This window comes from Myripristis murdjan, chromosome 22 (genome assembly GCF_902150065.1).
Source record: "Myripristis murdjan chromosome 22, fMyrMur1.1, whole genome shotgun sequence".
Lineage (NCBI taxonomy): Eukaryota > Metazoa > Chordata > Actinopteri > Holocentriformes > Holocentridae > Myripristis > Myripristis murdjan.
The window spans coordinates 10,077,793-10,092,150 of NC_044001.1; the positions used below are offsets into that span (position 1 = coordinate 10,077,793).

The window sequence follows — 14,358 nt, forward strand, 5'->3', positions numbered from 1 at the left end:
TCTCTGAGTTGTCAGCAGTTCGGATTAGCTGTCACATCGCTGAGGGAGAAACAGCTGAAGATCCGAGAGGGTGATTTCATCTGAATAATTTCATGGTTTGACTGGCAGAGCTCAACGCTCACGGTCCCAAGACCAAGACTGACGTCAGAGAAAGATAGACCATGCACAATAAAGCGCCAGGTGTCATGTCACACATGAATAGAGTCATAGGCCCTCAAGGTGGGTGAAACAAAAAAACAAAAAAAAAAAAACAAAAATGAAAATTGATTTGCATTTGCATAGAAGAAATTTCACTCACTTTGTTTTCGAGTAGACAAAAAGACAATCTTTATTTGTGTGTTTCTCTCCTTGCTCTGACTTTTGTGTTTACTTTCTACTGACTGACTGACTTGCTGACTTGAGGTCAGCTTCCACAAAAACACCACAACAGAAAAGGAGACAAACTCATACATGAAGCTCAGACCTGGAGGCATCCTACCACTACCAAACCATGGATCACAAACCAGAGAAGAACGATAAAAGGACAGCATCAGTGGAATAGAAGAAGAGAAGACATTTTTTTTTTTAAATCTTCCACAGGCTATACCCCATCACTGCATCCCACACAGGAGTAATTAACAGTGATTTTAAATGCTACAAAAATAAGATGAAACAGGGAAGTGAGTGCTTCCCCTTGTTTGTGTTTGCTTGTGTGTGTGTGTGTGTGTACACGTGTCTTTGCACATGTGTATCTCGACGAATGTGTGTGTGTGTGTGTGTGAGTAAATGTGTGCATGTATCTTTCTACACATGTCTGGGTGTGTACGTGTGTGCATGTATGTATGTATGTACGTGGGTGTTTATGCATGTATATTTATGTGTGTGTATGTGTGTGTTCACAGTGCTTACTCATTATATTCACTTCCCAACATTAAAGAAGTCTCAGTCCCCTGATGCACACACACTCTCTCTCCCTCTCCCTCCCTCCTCTTCTCCCTCTCTCTTTGTGCTGTTCCCTTTATAGTCATGTCCATGAATGCTCCACAGTCTCAGAGGAACAGTCTCACTATCAGAGACTGTGTGTGTCTGCGAGTGTGTTTTCATGATGGTACCGCACGCTTGCCTCATTTGCCACAGCCTTTGTGCTTCCCTTATTGGTTTAACCCTCAGACCCAGGACAAGCTTCAGTCAGTGTTTATGTCCGTTGCGATCTGGCCCGGACTCTCCAGAGCTGATTTCCAGTCAGTTTCACCCTGTGGGTCCATTTATCTCCGAGCCCGAGCTAATCCATCAATGACGGCATGCCAGACAGGAGAAAACGCGAGGAGAGAGGTGGTCTGTTCCTTTGATGTTTGGAAAAGTCTCAGGGAGAGCAAGACAGCGGTAGCAGGGTTGTTTTTGTTTTTTTCCCCATGAAAAAATATATCATCATTACAAACAAGATTGATCTGAAGGTTTCACAGTGGTCATGCAACTGAGTGTCGCCTCCTTTTCTCTCTTGTCCGCCATCAATCCCTACATCGACCCCCACCCCACCCCACCCACCCACACCCCCCGACATCCCTGACCCATCTTCGTCCAGCCAGTCTGAGAGAAGGTACTGTAAGTGACCACAGTCATAATAATACAGATAGACAAGAGGTGGGTGACCAGTGGTACATTCATACATGAGAAAGTCATGGTTCCAAAAGTCACCCGACCGTATTGACATTAGACAGTGCTGAAGACGCCTGTGCAGGCCAGGCTGTGATAAATGCTTTGTTTAGAAACATGAATAAGACAAACACATCCCACCTGAAAATATACACCTCACCAAACCCCAAGCCCACCCCCGGCCCACCCCACATCCCAGACCCCCTCAACACACTGAACACCCTGCCCTCCCACTGGTACAGGCTATGGTTACACTTGTCAATTCAGGTGTGATATTCGAGTTGCTCATACACATCAAATTATATCATTATTACATCTCATAGCTGTGCGTCTACACCTGAAAATATCAACATGTATAATATTACAGGTCACCAATAGCCATATTTATTTAAATCTGAGCCTGCTCTGCTTTTGCTCTACTTTTTTTTCCCCCACAGGCCTGGACACTTTTCCCCCTCCGTCTCATTACATTGTTCATATGCTCGTTGTGGCTGGACTGCATCCAGACAGTATAGAATTCCAATTACAATGCAAGCTTGGCCACTTCCAATTCTTCCTTTGAGGATCGGTTAGCAATGTGAGCAAAATCCAATTTTTGTGCATCCAGGCCTATCGTTTAATGCGTCCTGGCGTGATTAGATGATAGGAATTGCATCAAAACGACAAGTTTAATCATAGCCACAGCTATATCTACCCCATCGGTGGCCAAGAGTCAATAGTCAAATCAAAGGACCCCCTCAGATGAGTGCAAAGAGATTCCCCGTGTGTTTTCCAGCGGAGAGGTGCAACACGTCCACGTTCCACCCAGAGTTGGATCAGAGATTTGGGACAGCTTCCCAGAGAGCTCAAGACCGGCGACCCAACCCTCAGCCAGGCCTGGGGATGGTGTCCATGGCTGCACCACGGTGGGGGCTGGCAGTGGGGGTGGTTGGTGGTAGCATAGAGGTGGCGGTGGGAGGGGGACGGAGACAGAGGGCTTCCCTGAGGGGTGGTGGATTTAGAGGGACAGCCAGCCCAGCCCAGCAGCCCTGGGTGGGAGCTCCAGGAAGCGGGTGGTCACAGCCAGGAGAAGAGTCCCAGGAGCAGCGAGGCCAGAGCAGCTAACAGGGCCACGGACCCTGGCCTCCAGTTTGGGCCTCCATCAGTCAGGAAGGGCTCCGGGGAGTCGTATCCCGACCCATCTGAAACACAAAGAAAGAGAGAGAAAAAGAAAAACGACAAAACATCTGAACTGAGAGACAGAATGACTCAGATGCACAAGTGAAATGAAACAATATGAAACAAAGTGAAGGAACAAGAGAATGGTTTTAGAGGAAGCAAAAGCGAGACAAGTGGAACAGTAAGGGGTAAAAAAAAAAAAAAAATGTGGAAAGTGAGCGACAAACCGCAAAACTCTCCTTTTCAACAGCCAAGGAGAAGCAGACACAAGATGACAGAAGGGGAAGAGGGGAGGAAAAAGGGAGGAGGAGACGACGACAGCAACCGAGCTCTGCAGGGGGTTTAACCAACCTAATTACAGTTTAATCACAGAGACTTGGAATCTGGAGCAGCTGATGCACACACACACACACACAAATACACACTCACACACACACACACACACATGTGTAACCACTCAGAGCTCACTAGTGACAGTATTTCACAGATGAGATGGAAGTTGCAATGTCAGACAGATTACTTTAACAGCGCCAAAGAGCAGAATCAAAAAGCGGAGCTGAAGCTCTGACAGAATAAAAGAATGAATGTTGTTTCAGTAATTATGGAGGAGAAGTGAGTTCCCCTCCCCTCTTAGCCAGATAGGGGAATGATTAGAGCCTGGAAGTCTGTGGAGCTTGACTCTCCCCGTTTTGCGAACATCTTCAAAGCGAAGCCATCACCTGGAGAGACGTGTTACTACCTAGTTTCGATTTTTTTTTTTTTTAAGTCAGACTCGGGTTAAAAACTCATGAGGCAAAACCCGGCTTTGAACCCGACGAAGGCACGCAGGTAGATTTTTTTCGAGATAACGCAAGTGTAGCGTAACACGCCTGCTGCAACACGCGCTCCCCCGTCTGTGCCAATCTTTTGTGGAGTTATTTTTAATCGACGCTATCATAGGCCACCCTGGCACGAACGCTGTGCTCCGTCTATGCCAATCTATGTGGGAGCTATTTTCAAAAGAGCTCATTTTACCAGACTGCACGCTGTTTGAAAAAAAAAAAAAAAAGAAAAGAAAACAAGGCTCAGTGCGTGTGTGGTAAGCAAGTCAGGCTTCATCTTGTTACCAAACGACTCCGATGCAGGAGAGTTTTACTAAAAAAACGAAGGCGCCTATTATTAGATTCCACTCCTACTGTATGTGATAGGTTTATTATTAGACTTTTCATTGATTTGTTATGAGGAAAAGCTACCTGGAGAAGTGATCGTGAAGTTTGGTAACAGTTTTTTTTAGAGAAACACTCTCTGGCTGCTCTGTTCCCCCCTCCACAAGGACAGAAGGTCTCTCTCACATCCAGCGTGATGTGATGTGATGCGACGTGATGTGCGTATGCCACTTTGTGCCTGTGTGTACGCTTGTGCTTCTGCGTACATGTGCATTGGTGTGTGTTTGGTCGTGCATGAAGGTGTGTGTGTGTGCATGTGCATGTGTGTGTGTGAAGGTGTTAAAGTGTTGCCTGGCTGGTCTGTGAATCAGAGCAGAGAGTGTTGCCAGGGCATTCTATCAGACCTCTTATTCTCCCCTAATGTTACTTTGATAGCCAATCTGGACCTCTGTGTGTGTGTGTATGTGTGTGTGTGCGTGCGCGCGTGCGTGTGTGGTGTGTGTGTGTGTGTGTGTAGATAGAGCGTGACTTACCTGGAGGTCTGACATACACCTTCAGCTTTAGACATGCCCGCCCCACATGATTTGGGTGAGGAGACGCTGAAAAAGAAGAAGAGATTGAAAGGAGAGATTAGTTGAGAGAGACAGTGTGTGTGTGTGTGTGTGTGTGTGTGTGTGTGTGTGTGTGTGTGTGAGAAAGAGAGAGAGAGAGAGAAAGATTTGCACTGCTGATTGCACTTGTAAAGTAATTGATGACATTTAATAAAGGCTTTATTGTTTTGTTCTGACACGGCTACAGCATCTCTAATCAGATGGTAGGTAGCTGAGTGACGAGTGGAGAGTGAATGCTGCAGCTGGACATAACACCATTGCAAAGAAATAAAAGAAATTAAAAAAAAAAAAAAAATCACAGTAGGTGTTTTTTGAGCACATTGGCATTTATATGTGAACAAAGTTGCAGTGTGACATCACGTGTGACAGTTGTTGCTTTAAATGGGATTTTTTCACCTGCCATAACGTATCACAATATACGTCTCTCATGTGAAACCTGAATTTCCCATGCAAGGCGAGGTGAAAACATCACTTTCACATGGGAAATTTTACTTGGTCACATATAAAAACAAGCATGGGTCTCACAAAGCACATGTGCCTTGACTTCCAATATCAGAATCAGAATCACAATCAGAATACTTTATTGATCCCCAGGGGGAAATTACTTTTTGTTACAATAACAACTCCCACTGAAAGTGTAAAGTAAAAAGAGCAATTAGTCAAGAAAAATAAAGAAAGGAATATAAATATAAATATATATAGAATAAAAAGAAAGAAAAAATATATGTACAAGTGCAAACATGGACAGGAGTTATTGCACTATAGGTTATTGCACCTAAGTATGGTATTGAATATGGATTATTGCACAGGTTATTGCACATAAGTATGGTATTGAATATGGATTATTGCACAGAGTGAATTTGCACAAGAGTTCGTTTATGGGGCCAGCCCACTGACTCAGAGTGTCTGACACTCAGAGTGAGGAGTTGTACAAAATATGGGTTTTCTCATCTGTTTTTTTGTAAATCCAGTTTCCTGTTTCCCGTCAATGAAGTTTCCTGCTGAAGTGTCCTTGAGCAAGACACAGAGTCCCCGCGCTCGCTCATTTTAAGTCGCCCTAGACAGCGGCGCCAGCTAAATGTCAGTCATTTCCGCTTCCCTCTTAATCCATTTCACACCGCGGAGGAGCCAGCGCCTATTCCATCATGCATTTGGGTGCGAGGCAAGGAGACACACTGGACAGGTCACCAGTCAATCACAGGGCCAACGCAGATAGAAATAATTATGCTGAAATCCCAATTTCCCCTGTCAAAAAGCAGCGAGTCTGTGAGGGCTGTCATGCAGACTTTTATAAGCATGAAAGCAGACTTTTAAAGAGTTTTTGTACCGGATTACCCTAGTTAATTGTGTTAGGGGTTCAATATAAAAAGTGCCAAACTACATGATTCAAAAATGCCTGGGTTGGAGAAGCTACGACCGAATGAAGTATTTTCTGTTATCACACATAATAATTAGCTTTGATGTCAAATTAATTTAGCTAATCATGCTGCCTATTTGCTAAATTACAGGTATTCATCGCCTCACTGAAGTAGTAACATTAGCAACGAGTCTGTCATTATGCCCTTTCAAGCACTCTCAACGCCCTTGCATCCTTGTGAGCTCATATAAATGTAAACCGGAGTCTGTACATTGGGATTCAGCTGCACTCACGTTCATACCTATGGGGAATTTCCAAATTTGCAATCCACCTGACTTTTAATGTCTTTGGAACGCGGGAGGAAATCCATGCAAATTCCTCACAGAAAGAGCCAGAGACTGGGAATCAAACCCAGGTCCTTCTTGCCGTGAGGCGTCGGCGCCAACCACTGAGCCAGCATGCCGATGCGGCTGAATGCCCAAAAAAAAATCCAAAAAATGTTAAGACGTTATTGTGATTCTGACTTCAAAGTAGAGCAAATTAAATCGAATCTGGGTTTTTAGTCTCACCTCACTCTGATGTGAAATAGAGCCGGAGTCCTAGAGAGGAGATGGTGGCCAACTCGCTGGCCATTTGCGCATGCACTCAGAAACACACACACACACACACACACACACACACACAGATTTGCACACGCATGCACACCCTGGCCCATGCAAACATGCGCGCGGAGACCCATTGGCCCTCTCCCGTGAGGAAGTCTGTACAGCCGGGGCCCAGAGTGACCCGGGAGATGAACATCATCAAGATCCGCAGCGCACAGGAAATAAATCTGACCCTTCCTCTGCCCTCTCCTCCCTTTCTTTCTGCCCTCAACTCCTCCCTCCATCCTTCTCTGTGCCCTTCACCTCCCTTACCCTTTTCTACCTTCTCTACCCCACTCCCTCTGCCTACTGTACATTTCCCTCGAATCACCCATCCCAGAGATAGGATAGCGCTCCTCTGTGAAGCCCTGCTGGTTCAGTATCGAGCTTTCTCTCCTCTCATGCGTCTCCCTTCAACCTTCCTACTGTTTCGGTGAAAAAAACAGGGGAATGCTCGGGGAAAAAGCACTAGACAGACAGATAGATAGATACACCAGATAGAAAGATAGATAGATACCCCCCCTTCTCTTTCCACCCGTCTCCCATTTTCTGTGGCCTCCAACACTTTTCACTTTTGTCACTTTTGTAACTCTTATCTGCTCTCCCAGTGCCTCTGTTTCCCAGCACATCCACAATCACAGTCTCCCGAAAACCCATTCAAAATCATTCAACCTCATCAGATGGCAGCTGGGAGAAGTAAGGGGTGGAGCAGGCCTGTCAACATGTCAAACACATGACAAACACACACACACACACAGACACACAAAACGCACATGCACACACATGCACGCTCACACAAGACCCAAACACACACACACACATACGCTCACACACTCACACAAACAGGTAGATTCTTGCATTTGTGCGCATATACACACTCGCTCACACAAAGCCTGGCCACGAATCGCCATCACAGATCAATGCAGTTTACTCCCCGGAGTATCTGCGGAGACACATACAGTATAAAGACTCACACACACACATATACATACACACACACACACACACACATCGGAAGGCTGGGTGGTGAAAAGCTGTCAACGTGCCATCGTAGCATGTCAATAGTAGCCTGTGCATGTGTATGTGTGTGAGAGAGAGACAAAAATGTGTGTGTGCTTGTCAGTCAAGATGATGGACATGGCCTTTCACGGACTCACAATCGTTTGACAACTGACCCCCGCGCCCACCCCTCCCCCAACGCACATACACACACACACACCAACTCACACATACATACACACATGAATGCACAGAGCCCCAGCTCCGGTCTTGCAAAATACACACTGCCCCCAGGAGTCCCAGATGCACAATACTATAGTCAGCGAGTATACGACTCTGGAGGGGCCCCGTCCATCCTTACATGAGATTGAAAACAAAAGAGTGTGTGTCGACTGGGAAAAGTGCAGTAGGACTTAGGGTGGCAGTTATCTTGGCCTCTTTAGCTCTCTGTCTCCTGCCTGCTGTGTCTTTGTGTCTTTGTGTCGACACCAGACCTGGACCGACTTGTGTTTGCAAATACTTTCTACAGCTTGTTTTAGTCCGGCAGTTTTCAAAGTGGGTTCTGGCGACGACTGGAGGTAGAAGAACAATTTAATTTGACCATAATTTGATTGACTAGAAACTGTTGCGACACACACAAAAAAAAAAATGTATGAGTGATTATTTTTACATTATCTTTTAATACCACCACACAATCTGTTTTTCAGTGTTAAGCTATGACATCTAAACCATTTAATACTGAACACAAACCAAAATATCTCTTCGTAGGAGGGCCCCTGGGGCAAAATGACTTGGGGGGTGGGGCCTTTATGAAAGTCAACTTAAGGGAACATGAAAAAGTCAGAAAACCCTGTTTAAGCATATTTCACATAGGTGCTTTTTTAGAAAAACTTTCATATATGCATAAGAGATTTGCTGAGCATGCCAAATTTTTCTTTCTTTCTTTTTTTTTTTTTTTTCTTTCCGGCAACACCCTGCTTCATTAAAACACAGTTTGAATTCACATCTGGAAGTAGACCAGTGTAACCACAGTGGTGACCTTCTGGTCACAAGCTTGCCTGCACGCTGCCACACAGAGTGAGTGCCACTGCCATAAAGTTTAGACAATGACAGGGAGGCTTTTGAAAGTCAATTTTGTGTACTTTTCTGTGATTAACAACTGATCTGGTGCTAAATTGTCCAGATACGATAAATCCAACCCATCTGGTGCACCAAGCAGGTGAAAACAATGTTTAAGAGTAATTTGCTGCGAGGGTTTGTCCCCTCGCCTGCTGGAGGAAAGATAGCTCTTTAAAGCTGTTGAGACAAACAGTCTCAGGGGACAGGGCCCATCTGTATTACTAATACATCACTTGTTGAAGTGAGGAGAAACATCAATACAGCTAATATAAAAATGATTACAAACCATGCCTGGTGACATTTTTACCACTTTGCTGAGCAGCACACCACTATAATCTAGACGGAGGCTCAGAGATACATGGAGAAATAAAGAGAGTGAATGAGCGAGCAGGAGATGGAAGGTGTGTTTTTGTGTGCCTGTGTGTGTGCGAGCGAGTTAGTAGGGTGTATTTGTGTGTGCTCTCTCAATCAGCTTCTGTTGATTGCATATTTACATATCGTTTACAAATGCATACTGAGCAGTAATGTGCATGCCATGCAAGCACAGACATACGCGCACAGCAAACAGACAAATACTCTCTCACACACACACACACACATATACACATACACACACATTGGTCTTCATAGCTGATAACCTACAGATGTAGTAGTACTCGTGTCCAGGCCTGAACTCAAAGCCCAGGGAGAAGGGGGTGAAGAGCTGGAACTTCTCTGAGAAGCGCAGAGGCCCGTCAGGACCGCTGGGACGGTTGCACTCCCAGCGCTTGAAGCCGCGCATCCTGTGCTGGCAGGAGGTGTAGCCCTCGTGGTTGACCATGAAGAGGATGTAGCGCTCCATGCGCCCGTGGGATGGAGGACCCTCGTAGTAAGGACAGTAGATGTCCAGGTAGTCGTTGATACTCACTGCCACCCTGTACTCTCCATGCCAGAACCTGCCAAACACAAAGGAAAACACTCGGGCTTAAAATTTGCCATGAAGACAACAAAACCCAAACAACAGGCTCATAAATATGACTGACACCAGTGGGCAGAGGTGGCAAGGCTATAGGAATATTTAACCCAAGTGAAACTACTTTAGAAACAAGTGGGATTATCTCATCCCACTGGCAGTTTTTTTTTTTTTTTTTCCAATTATTTTAAGAAAAAACCATAAAAGTCAATTGCAAGCCCCCTAGTTACCACAAGAGTTAACATTGCAACCAATTCCAGTTTGAATAAAGCTCAACTTGCCATGCTTCATGGGAATTAGTAACATGTTTGGAACACAATTTTCCCAGTCAGATTGCCTGACTGAACCTACTCGTTGTACAATGCTGAGAAGAAGTGGGTCATGGGTTGATACAGAGCACACATTATCATCCCATCCCCTAGAGCACTGTGTAAAGGCGGCTGTGGTGAATGTCCACTTAGTTCAGTAGCACTCTGTACCATTGAAGTTGCCATACTGAATGGAACTGGGTCATGGTTGCTACTGAGCAAACATTATTATGAACACACATTGTAGAGTTTATATATAGTGTCAGTCTCCCCTGCTATTTCCCCCTTCTGGTCTGAGACAATAAATACAGCTAGGATAAAGCACACATCATTATTTGTGCAAAAATGCAGTTGCTATCTCCTCTCAGTGGTCCATCACCTAAAATCTGACCTGATCCACTGTAATACTATAAAAAAAAAAAAAATTAAAAAAAAAACACATATGGGTGCATTCTTTTATATGTAAACAGTGGTTTTATATGTCTGTATTCTCTAAACAGTGCTTTTAATGTTAATGTTTTGGTGGCAATGTGGTTAAAATGCTTTTCTGTAAACTCTACTTTTGTTTACAGTCTCAAAGTCACTGGATCGCGGCGATTGAATTAAATTATCCTAACTTGCAATGCTGAGGAATCAAAAATTTAAAGCCACGATATGGGGAATTCACTTAAAAATGCAATATGATAACAAATCCTTCCTCAAAAATCTAGTATTTTTTAAACAATAAGTGTACCTGACAATTTTAATGATGTCCTGATGTTTTTTTTTTTTTTTTCTTTCTTTTTTTATACACCGGCACTGGTTTGTATGGTAAATACGTCACTTTTTTCCATATACAGCATGTCCCCAGGGTGAAACTTGATAATCCCTTTCTCCTGCCTCTTTAAAATCCCTCTATGATTCAAAAAGCAGGTTTATTTTGCCCCAGTCTTTACTGAACCATTTACCATTTCAAACAGCATTTAAAATTCAGTAGCCACATTCCACACTATCAAATTTGTATCTCAAAGCTGAAATGTACGCATCCATGGACTCGTGTGTGACCGAGTTCACGTATATAGTCAGAGTCTGTGTGTCCGTGCATACATGTGTGCGTGCATGTGTCTGCAGAAATCATTCACCATGGTTATGATCAATTCAATTTAACCTAACTGTTTATCATTTCAAAATACATTCACCATTCAGCAGCCCCATGTTATCAAATTTCATATCTGGAAGCTCGTTAGATGTGAGACTGCACATCTGAATGCCTCAGATGCCGCCGCGCACAGATTGAGCTTTTTAAACACATTCATCATTTTCCCCCCTCACCTTGGCAGTAATTGATTGTCTGGAATGAAGACATTTTGGTCTAAGCACTTCTGGTTAGTGGGATATTTAGCTTTGGGATGAATTATCCCTTTAACAGCAGTCCTCTCTCTTTCCCAGAGGGCAAATCAGGAAGTGAGTTAGATGTGAAATGAGCGTCTTCATGCTTCGGTGCCCTATCAGAGCAAGTTTCGCGGGTTCTAAAGGGATCCTTGAACAGATCATTTAGAGGCATTGATCCACTGGGGAGCTCCTCTCAGCTCTCTCTGCTCCCAATCAGCTCTGATTAACAACTAGAGGGGAAAGGGGGAGAGAGCAAAGGAGAAGGAGAATGGAAAGATGCACGGAATGAGGGAAGAAGAGGCTGAAAGGAGGAGCAGGAGTGATATAAACTGCTGAGAGAGGGAGAGAGAGGGGTAGGGATGGAAATATGTGCAAAATGAGGATAAGAGATGGAAAGAACTGGATGGCAGAGGAGAGAGTGAGACAGAAGAAAAAGAGAGAGGGAGTGAGAGTGTGGAGGGGAGAGAGAGAGAGAGAGACAGAGAGAGGAGGATAATGAGATTGGTGAAATGCATGGAATCAGAATAAAAAGACAGAAAGATTAGAATAGAAAGAGGGGAGAGAAAGAGGAACGAGCGAGCCGAGCATAGCAGAGCAGCGGCGGCAGAAGAAGAGGAGGCCAGCTGGAGGAAGAGCAGATGGAGGAGGAGTTTTTCTGCCTTTCATTTCAATTTGTACAACTGTGGTTTTCCATCTGAGACAAATGTGTTGTGCCCATTGATTGTGCGCTGATACATTTATGGATGAGAATTAGTACTTTGGGCATGAATTAAGTGCATGTGTGTGTGTGTGTGTTGTGTGTGCTGTGGGGTAAATAGTAGATGGGCAAAGTGTGTGTCCATATGTGAGGGCGCTCAACCCATGACAGGGCCTGTGTGTGTGTGTGTGCCAGGATACATTAAGTTTTATTAGGCTGCTCAGAGCCCTGCCCTGCTCCCGTAACACTGTCTGCATCCCTAATATGCCAAGGTGTGAGGGGGGTTGTGTGTGTGGGTGTATATTGGTGCACGCATTGCAAAATATCTCCATCTTAGCAATTTATTTATGCTCATATTTCAGCCTTAAAGTCATATTTGTCTTCAAACAAGTGAAAAAATCTGCCAGTGGGATGAGATAATCCCTCTTGTTTCCTATGCTAATCAATTTGTTTCCAAAATTTTCTTGATACTAGCGGACCAGTCTGCCTTATCCTGCCTTGCGTCAGCATTTTCATATTTAAAAAGAAATCCTCAGACAAGTGAAACTGCATTGGAAACAAGAGGGATTACCATACTACTGGTATTTTTTTGTTTTCCACTAATTTTAAGAAAAGCAAAATTGTAACACCCAATGTGAGTCGAAATGACTTAATATGGAGTTTTTTTTTGGCAATGTGTGTGTGTGTGTGTGTGCGCGCGCGTGTGTGTCTGCGTGTGTGTATGTGTAGTGTTTGCATCTGAACACAATCACAAATAAAATCTTAGTAACCTCAATCTTAATCTTCTCACTTTGGTGACAATAATTACGATATAGTGTGAGTGTGAATGTATGTGTGTGTGTGTGTGTGTGTGTGTGTGTGTGTGGACAGGTGCATGAGAATGCACTCTGATCGGTGTGCAGTTGTGTGCGAATGACTGTGTGTGTGCATGGGTGTGTTTGAGAGAGAGTGTGTGTGCATGGGTGTGTTTGAGAGAGAGAGAGAGAGAGAGAGAGAGAGAGAGAGAGAGAGAGAGAGAGTGTGTGTGTGTGTGTGTGTGTGTGTGTGTGTGCGCTTGCGTCCCACTCCTCGCTTCTCTGACAGAGTGTCATCTGGAATTAAACACACACACTGCACTGCCCCAAAATACATGAGAATGCACTCACACTTCAGCCTTTGTCTCGCACAACTGGTGTGTGTTTGTCGTTTGGATGGGTGTTTGTGTGCACATGTGTCAGTTTCTATGTGCATGTTTGTCTTCAGACCTCATAATATATACCCAATTTAAAACAAGACCCTATTTATCCCTTTATATTCATGATATTTAAGTGAAATCCAGTAAAACGCATATCAAAATAAAAAGTTGCATTATTCCAACCTTACCACAGGGATGAGAAATCATATATATTTCTACTTTTCTGGATGATAAAACTTAATTATCTTTTATTTTCAGAGAGTTATAGGTTTTTGTGTTATTTGCACATTGTCAGTCAAACTAATTTCCATATGTAAAACTGCCAAAAGGAAGAAAACTGGATAATTTGCCTCAGGGCTGCCAGGGAAGAAAGGTAGAAGAAACAATGAAAATAAAACAGCATTGTCTCCTGCAAAAACACAACCATAAAAAGGTCATCACTTACAGTAAAATATGCCAAGATTTTGAAAAACTTCTCTGTTGCAGTGCATGTTATTCAATCCACAATCTACTGTATAGCTTACAGCGCATCTCTATCAAGCCCCGTTTCCCAGTTTATTGTTATGCCTTTTCAAGCCATTCCTTTTTTATTATTGTCAGCGTGCAAACCTACCCAGTATGATCTGTTTGTTTCTTTTATAATCCCCCCCGATGTCACACAGATTCGCCTCATTCTTTCAAAGCAATTGAATTGTCTAAGCGAGGTTAGCCAGATACAGCCAGAGGACTCGACTTTTAACTGTTGGCGCTTATCGAGATGTGAAAGGCTCAATCTGAAACTTGGACCGCAGTCAATAGAAACATCTGTGTTGCAAATGGGCTTTGCGCTTTGTATGTGCGTGGCGGAAAATGAAGCGAAAACCAAAAGAGGAGTTAAAAAGTTGACATCACAGGGGCGAGAGAGAGAGGGAGGAGGAGAACAGCAGTGATGCGGCGAATGACTGCGAGCGTTCAAATGTGTGTGTGTGAAGTCTGTGTGTGTTCTCATGTCTGCTCAATTACAGGTGTGACTGGACGCGTGTGTCTCATTTTTATGTGTGTGTGAGTGTGTGTTTTGAGTGTGTGTAGCAACCACTCCTTACTATTCTGGCACCACTGAGTCATCAACATCATCTCGCACCATAGCGGTGATCAAAGCCTCTGGTAGGAGAGGCGTAGGATGTTTACCATACCTGCCTGCTTCCTAAACAG

General features: G+C 44.1%; 1 protein-coding gene across 2 annotated transcripts in view; it reads right to left on the reverse strand.

Moving 5' to 3' along the window:
- Positions 1-1,838: 1,838 nt before the first annotated feature.
- Positions 1,839-14,358, reverse strand: part of efna2a (ephrin-A2a) — a 74,384-nt gene continuing 61,864 nt past the window's right edge. The window contains exons 2-4 of one of the 2 annotated variants that reach the window (XM_030081811.1): positions 9,308-9,600; positions 4,469-4,534; positions 1,839-2,810 (exon numbers count right to left, since the gene is read on the reverse strand). In XM_030081811.1, the coding sequence (XP_029937671.1) occupies positions 2,689-2,810; positions 4,469-4,534; positions 9,308-9,600 (481 nt within the window). In that variant the 3' untranslated portion in view covers positions 1,839-2,688. Of the gene's footprint in view, positions 2,814-4,468; positions 4,535-9,307; positions 9,601-14,358 lie in introns of both variants that reach the window. The other variant, XM_030081810.1, reaches the window with a different exon arrangement.